This window comes from Bison bison, unplaced genomic scaffold (assembly GCF_000754665.1).
Source record: "Bison bison bison isolate TAMUID 2011002044 unplaced genomic scaffold, Bison_UMD1.0 scf7180017864209, whole genome shotgun sequence".
In the NCBI taxonomy this organism is placed as follows: Eukaryota; Metazoa; Chordata; class Mammalia; order Artiodactyla; family Bovidae; genus Bison; species Bison bison.
In genome coordinates, this window is record NW_011494781.1 from 2,281,711 (window position 1) to 2,290,096 (window position 8,386).

The window sequence follows — 8,386 nt, forward strand, 5'->3', positions numbered from 1 at the left end:
TACACACAACTGTATATAAAATAGATAACCAACAAGGACCTACCGAATAGCACAGGGAATTCTACTCAATATCTTGTAATAACCTTATAATAATAATACAATAATCTTATAAAATATAATAAATAAAAATATAATAATCTTATAATAAGGGAAAATGTTAAAAAAGAATATATGTATATTTGTATACATGTCCAACTCTGTGCGACCCCATAGACAGCAGCCCACCAGGCTCCCCCGTCCCTGGGATTCTCCAGGCAAGAACACTGGAGTGGGTTGCCATTTCCTTCTCCAATGCATGAAAGTGAAAAGTGAAAAGTGAAAGTGAAGTTACTCAGTCTTGTCTTACTCTTAGCGACCCCATGGACTGCAGCCTACCAGGCTCCTCCGTCCATGGAATTTTCCAGGCAAGAGTACTAGAGTGGGGTGCCATTGCCTTCTCCAATGTATAAATGAATCACTTTGTTGTACACCTGAAACTAACACAACATTGTAAATCAACTACATTTCAATAGAAATTCTAAAAAATGAAAGATTGTGTGTGAACTTTTGTCTACCTGGATTAATCAGCATCTTTTAGAAGATGGGGAGATTTGATCTTGAAGATATGAGTATGCAGCCTTGAAATTTTCTTTTCTAAGATATGATGCTACTAAAAGTGTAAGAAAACAAACAGAAGAAAAATTCCCAAGAAGACCTATAATTAAAAACTATCCCTTTTGAAAAACAAAACAAAGTGTTTGAGAATGGTATTTCTTGAGTGCTTCACTTTCCTCATAAAGGCACTTGGTTTAAAAGAAGGATATCAGAGGGCTCCAGGTGCAGATAGGTGTGTTTATTAAAGCGAAAAGACTGTACAAACTTTAGTAACAAATATAGTCATGAGAGCATATCATTAAAATAAAGACATCTCTTTTGAACCTCCCCTCCCATTCCCTTCCCCATTCTACCCCTCTAGGTTGATATAGAGCCCCTGTTTGAGTTTCCTGAGCCATGTAGCAAATTCCCATCGTCTATCTATTTTACATATGGTAATGCAAGTTTCCCGGGGAAGGAGGTTCAAAAGGGAAGGGATATATGTATACCTATGGCTGATCCATGTTGAGGTTTGACAGAAAACAAGAAAATTCTGTAAAGCAATTATCCTTCAGTTAAAAAAAATAAAAGGAAAATAAAGACACATCCAGAAAAAAATGTATCAATAAATATGCCATTTTACCTGAAGAGCTTGTATAATAAATTCATGTTTTGCATAGATTTCCAATAGCTCATTGTGAACACACTTAAGCTCATGTGGAGAAAGCTATGCTAAGAATAATAAAAATAACTACCAACAAAGCTAGAGGGAGGGCATTCCCTGAGCAACATTTTCTTTCCATCACAGATGAGTGCTTCTGCTCTGAAAGAAACCACCAACACAGAGAAACAGGATGCTCTTCTTCTCTGCTGGGTTGAGGCTGCAGCAACAGGAGTGACTGCACACCTGTCCGGGCCCCCTGGAGACCCGCCCTCTGCTCAACCGGAGAAATTCTGGAAGATGTCCGCTGCCTCCACCCAGTTCTGGAAGCAGGCCAGCCCCCGCTCCCGGATCTGCTTCCGCCCTTTGTCGGTGATGACCTCCCCGCTGGGCTTCAGGATCACAAGCCTGGGGATGGCCGTGATGTGGTACCTGGTCCTCAGCTCGCTGTGGGAGAGAAGAGGGCGGCGGAGGGTCAGCGTGGGACAGGCCAGGCCGCTGCACGTCTGCAGGGACCCGCGCCTCCCCAGAGCCAGCTGAGCCCGCAAAGCCTTAGCACCCAGCCCGCCCGGTGAGCCCTCCCACTGGGGTGAGGATTCCTGTGGGCTCTTCTTGCTGCTGGCTGGTTCTCAGCCAATGCTGTCCCAAAGGAGCATCTGGTGATGAAACCGTTCTGCATCTGTGCTACTCAACGTCATAGCCATGGTTACCCGCGATGACTGAGCACTTGAAATCTGGCTGGTGAGCCTGAGGAATTGAATTTTTGGTTTTAGTTCATGTTATTTGTTTGTTTATGTATTCTCTGGCTGTGCCAAGCAGCTTGCAGGATCTTAGTTCCCTAACCAGGAATTGAACCCAGCCATGGAAGTTAAAGCACCAAGTCATAACCACTAGAAAGTGAAAAGAAAGTGAAGTCGCTCAGTAGTGTCTGACTCTTTGAGACCCTATGGACTGTAGCCTACCAGGCTCCTCTGTCCATGGGATTTTCCAGGCAAGAATACTGGAGTGGGTTGCCATTTGCTTCTTCAGGGGATCTTCCCAACTCAGGGATCAAACCCGGGTCTCCTGCACTGCAGGCAGATGCTTTACCCACTAAGACAGGAGGGAAGTTGACCTCTAGACCACCAGGGAATTCCCTATTTCAGTCTATTTTAAATTTAAGTAGTCACATGTAGCTAGTGGCTGCCGAATGACACAGTGCAATTTTAAACCCACAAGTAACCCAATAAATTTGGATCCTTCCTACATCTCAAGAGGTTTAAATACATCAGGTACCTATAATGGTAAAAGTTAAAATTCCATAAGTTTTAGACAAATGCAAAGGCTTACTAGACTTTCTACCCTGTAAATTCAAGGACATGCTGATTAACATTATGGGTGAAACATTTTACCTTCACATGTAATAACCCCTTGTGTGACCATTTTACAAAATTATTTGTATTCATTTAGGGAAAGGAGTGTCTGCCTTCTCAGTTTTGCAAATCTCCCCATAACCTTCACAGGGATTATCGCCCTCAGGACAGGACAGGTGGGTGCAAATCCCGTCCTGTTACCAGTTTGCCAGGGCCTCAGGTTAGCAGTAATCTGATTTCCCTTATCTGGCGCCCTCAGGGTTGTGAACCTGAGAGGAAGAAGAAATGCATTTGAGACCCTCCTGTTACCAAACCTCCCCTGTGACACCTCCATCAGGTTCTTCCTGCTGCTTTCTGGTATCCTGCTCCAAGACAAATCTTAATTCAAACTGGAAAAAAAAAAAAACCAGTATCTACACCCAACAGAGAAAATATGCCTTGCTTTCACGCATCTATGAAATGGTGACAACACCAGCCATGTTGTTGGTCATAAAGGGATCTTAATAAGTTTCAAGTAATCAGTGCAGATTGCTTAATCAGACCATAACATAATAGAACTGGAAAGCAACAAGCAATAATTTTTGGAATGAGTTAAAAACTAAATAACCATATGTTATCTATGAAATTGTAAAGCAGACTTACAAAATAATTAGAACAGGGCAATATGGAATATACTATGGGTCCCAAGCTATAGGTACAATTAGACACAGAGAGTTATCTTACATATTCTTGTCTAAAACTAAAAGGCCTCTATATAGATGAGTTCTGCGTTTAATTCAAGAAACCAGAAAAACAGTGATGAAGCAATTATAGAGAAAGTAGAAAGAAGGCAAAAGAAGACAGAGGACAGAAATCACTGGAGTAGGAAATGAATCCACATGGGGTGAGCAACAAAACAAAACCCGGCTCTTAGACTAAGAAACAGAGAAAAGCTCTATCGAGACTGAGAAGGAAAAAGGGACAACACAGGGACATCAGGAGTCAGGCAGGCCTTGGAGGAGTGAGGAGGAGGTCTGAAGACATTTCATTGCTCCAGCTTCTCTTCAGAGAATCACCCAGTGTGGACCCTACATCCCCACCCCGGCAGCCTCTGCCTGGTGACAGGTGTTACCCTGGAACCAAGAAGTCATCTCTGTCTCCTCTGGGAGCTGTGTCCAGAGAGAGTAGACCAAGCCTCAGAAAGGAAAGCCTTGTTGCTGGGCAGAATGAAGTGATAACTCAGCATTTTAACCATTTCAGGGAAATGTGAGAGTCCATTCCCTCCTCACCCTGCATTCAGTTGAAGCACTGGCTCCCTCCCTTCATCTAAAGCAGTGCATCCTTATCCCTGGCACAACTGCTTCTGGGTTGTCATGGCAACTTCTGGCTCCAGTCTCTTTCCATCTCAGCCACTGGTAGCCAGGCTGTTACCGAGCAAATCTCTCTACTTGCTTCAAGTATCCATCAAACAAGTGCCCTGCAGGTGCCAAGCCCTGAACAATGTCTAGTTCAACCTCTGGGACTACAGAGACCACCGCCCCCACCAGACACACACTCCGACAACAGGAGTGGCGCTGGCTCAAGCTATGGAGGGCATAGGCCTCAGGAGCCAGACATGCGCCCTGTGTCCCCGGGGGCACAAAGGGAGAGCTCCTAGGAAGAGAAGTGGGAGGCTCCAGGGTTGGAGGATGCCGAATGTGTAAGACCTTTGGAGGTGGGAAAGTGTGTGGAGTATTCTGGCATATTAGTTGTCAAGTCTGACCAGAACACAGATGTAAATGAGACAACAAGAAATAAAATGAGTGAGGGTCAAATACTGGAGGGGGATGTGTGAGACATGGACTGAGTGGGTCTTGCATGCCTGGCAGCATGCAACAGAAATTCCTGCTGGCAAAGTCAGGGATTTTTATTTATTCCTTACTTGGCTCATAAAAAGAGGGAGGGAAGGCAGGACAGAATCTGTCTTCAACGCTGCCCCCTTGCTCAGACCTCTCGCCCAGCTGCACACACAGGCATCAAGGCAGGACCTGAGAGCCCACCCTGGGCCCCCACTGCCCCTCGCTATAGGCACGTCACTAGATATTTGCCTCTCTAGGCAGAAGGGTGGCACTTGGGGTTGGGTCTTGTGTGCATTCTTCTCTGGACAGCCAAGATCTGACCGAGCTTGAGGTGAGCGGTTCTAGAAAGTTTCTTCTTGCAGTTGCATCTCCATTGTCACCACCTCCAGCCATGCCCAGGGTAAGCTTAGTGGGGTGGAGTACCTCTGTGGTGATCTACCACTTCCTGAGCCTAAGGCAAACCTTCCCAAGCGGTGCTAGTGGTAAAGAACTGATCTGCAAATGTAGGAGACGTAAAAGATGTGGTTTCAATCCCTGGATTGGGAAGATCCCCTGGAGAAGGGAATGGCTACCCACTCCAGTATTCTTGCCTGGGAGAATCCCCTGGACAGAGGAGTCTGGCAGGCTATAGGGTTGCAAAGAGTCACACACGAACTGAAGCGACTTAGTATGCATGGACGCATGAGCCTCAGGCAGGTCATCAGAAAACCAGAGGACAGCAGATGACACGTGTGGACCACTGAAAAAAGACAGCCCGGGTCCCTCACCTTCTCACAGCACCAAGAAGAATGCCATGCTCTGCACATATTGAGAACTTCTCAAAAGGCCTCCTGGAGGCTTCCTACATACTTTAGTTCTCCTTGGTGGCTGTTACTTCCATTTTTGCTCACGATCTGATTTCAAAATGCAGGCTGGGATAAGCAAAATTTAGGGCTTAGCTCCAAGAATTTCCCACAGAATACCACATTTCCTAATTTATAAATTGCAATGACAGGATTAACAAAGTTCAATCTGGGAAGGGGAGGCCCCAGGAACTAACTTCTCCCCAAACTGCTGCCTCCCACCCTGCCCCCCCAACCCTTATCAGATTCCGCCTAGGTGAGGCTGGCAGCCGAAGATGGCCAGGGCCTAGTGCAGCCCCATGCCGGGCCCTAAACAGCTCAGCACCTGCAGTGGACCAAATGGGCCTTGACCAGTTAATCCAGGAAGCAGAGAGCACGCTGTAAGCCCCCCCAACCCCACCCTTATCCCCACCCCCAGCAAGACTGTCCTGAGGCTCAGTGTCCCCTGGGAGAGGAAGCTGGAGCAGAAAGGACTGGCTCCAGAGCCAGGGGCACCCATCTCTGCACTTCAATAGCACATCAGTGAAATGGGCAACACGGAAAGTGCTGCTACACAACCAGCTGGCATAGCTCTGAATGCGTGCATCAGTGCAGTTCTCATCCATCACGTGCCATGTCATTATACTCAGCAACTGAATACCTTGCCTACAGTCACCCCACAAATAGATCCCACAACTGAATTCTGCCGGGGGCCTGAGCTCTTTGCTTGATTACTAACACTGTCACTTTCAAAAATAAGTGCATTCTTTCAAAAGCGGTGTGTAACTTGAACGCTAAGCAAATCAAAACTCCTTTTACAACTACCACTAGATGTGAAGCTATAGGAACTTTCAACCAAGTAAATCATGGTCATTTGGATGTATCATGGATGACTTTTCCTAGTCCTGCCTTGAGTGAGGCCTTGGGAAGCAGGTAACCTCCCTTGAAGGGCCTGGGCCTCACCTTTTGCTTGGCATCAGCAAAAGCATGTGCTTGGGAAAAATTACTCCTCCAGGGAACTTTCCAAAGTTAGCTTTCATTTTTAAGTGTCCAGAAGGAAAACCATTTCAGAATAATTAATTTGGGAGAACGTCACAATTGAATACTAATTCCCAGAAAAATGTACCACGTGGTGCTATTCAAAAAAAAAAAAAAATCCAGAAATTCACCTCCATATCTGTTAAGGGGATGGTGGGGTAATGTACTTGGTGAAGAACAATTAACCTCAGTCTGGACTCTTACACCACAGGTGACCCCAACATTCCAGACAATCGGTGCCTGTGCCCCACTTCCCTCTTCCAATCCTCCACAAAGTCCTCCTATGTCCTCTCTCTTCCCTAACACACCACCCCCCACCTTCTCCCTCCTCCCCTCCATAGATCCCATGACCACAGCCAACAGAACACCAAGGCTGGGACTCGCCTAGAGGTACATTGGTTAAGATTCTGAGCTTCTAGTGCAGGGGCTGTGGGCTCAATCCATGGTTGGGAAACTAAGAGTCCACATGGTACACAGAATGGCAAAAAAAAAATTAAAATGAAAAAAAAAGTTGAGCGCTAGGGTCAATTTCTAGTTTGTTCACAAATTCCGAAATCCATGTCACATATTTTTCTAAAAGCAAGGGTGGGGCAAGATCCCTTCAGGGAGCATGGATTTTTGTCACTTCTGACATCTGTCTCAAGAGTCCAGGAAGCTGCTTCTTCTTACAGGTATAGGAGCAGGAGACACCTTTATGAAATTTCGGTCACTGTCAATAAAACTGAAATTGCAACCTGGCTTACAGTAGTTTCCTCCAGGACTTGAGTCCTGACCCTTCTCCCAGCACCTGGTACCCAGGCCCAGGCTACTGGGACAGGGTAGTCCACCCCTCGTCTCCAGTTCTGACCTGAGCCTCCATTCTGGATCTCCCTCTCCTACTCTCCAGATAAGCGTCAGTGTCTTCCCTGTGCAGTGCCTGTGTGCTCAATGCTGTGTCCGAATCTTTGAGGACCCTACGGCCTGTAGCCCGCCGGGCTCCTCTGTCCATGGGATTCTCCAGGCAAGAATACTGGAGTGGGTTGCCATTTCCTCCTCCAGGGGATTTTCCCAACCCACAGATGGAACCTGCGGCGATTGTGTCTCCTGCATTGGCAGGCAGATTCTTTACAGCTGAGGCACCTGGGAAGCCCTCCCTGCATAGTCGGGTGCAGCACCTCAGGGCTATGATTACTCGAGTGGGCTCCCTGCCGCAGAATAATCATCACCAGAACTTATACATTCAGATTCCCAGAGCCTCAGATCTACTGAGCCAAAGACGAAGGTGGACCAAGGTCCGCGCCCACCGAGTTCCCCGTCAGCCAACGCTAGAGCCTCCCTGGGAAGCCAAAGCAAAGAGGCTCAAACACGAAGGGGTGGGGATGGAGGCTATCAAAGAGGCCCTGAGAGTTGGGAGAAGCCCGGAGAAGAGGGATTGGGGTGGGGGTTGGTGTGGGAGCTCCCAACACCGCCCACACACACGGCCTCCACTCACTGCCGGTAGGGGTCGTGGAAGGGCAGCGCCAGCCAGGCACCGTGCAGTTCCTGCATGAATTCCAGCATTTCCTGCGCGCTGCCGTCGGCGGACACGAAGACCACCTCGAAGGGCGCCGGCGGCCGCGCCTCGTCCACGAGCTCCTCGTAGAAGTCGCAGAGCAGCGGCGTGAAGTCGCGGCTGGGCGCGCACCGGCCCGCGGCGAAGTATAGCGCCACCACCTTGTTCTGCAGCGCCGCCTCGGCCTCCACCCACGCGCCGTCGCAGGTCACCAGGCGCCGCCCGCCGAGCACGTCCACCATGTCCGGGCACGGGGACACCTGCAGGGGAGGACACCTGCGGCAGAAGGACACCTGAAGGGAGAGGCGGGGCTGTGAGCGCGGGGCCCGGATCCTAGCGGAGGAGCGGACCTGGGTGAATGAACTCAAGTGGCTGATCCCTGCGGGGGAACGGTCACCTGCGGGCGGGCAGCGATGTCTGGCTCCCTTCGCACCACCGGGTGCCCGGACCTCGGCACCAGCCTGAGCCTCGGCCTCCGGCGGGAGCAGGGACGTCCGCGCTGGGGTAAGGGGAAACACTCACAAACACCCGCGACCCCAGGTGTAGCGGCCGTAGCACCTACAACCGCAGCACCAGCCTCCAGGGAACCGAGC

At 48.8% G+C, this 8,386-nt stretch overlaps 1 protein-coding gene across 1 annotated transcript; it reads right to left on the reverse strand.

Moving 5' to 3' along the window:
* Positions 1-1,193: 1,193 nt before the first annotated feature.
* On the reverse strand, positions 1,194-8,386 carry NXNL2 (nucleoredoxin-like 2). The gene is made up of 2 exons (XM_010844805.1): positions 7,734-8,386; positions 1,194-1,681 (listed from the first exon to the last, which is right to left on the reverse strand). Exons 1-2 carry the CDS (start codon positions 8,033-8,035, stop codon positions 1,513-1,515), a joined length of 471 nt encoding a protein of 156 aa, XP_010843107.1. The 5' UTR covers positions 8,036-8,386; the 3' UTR covers positions 1,194-1,512.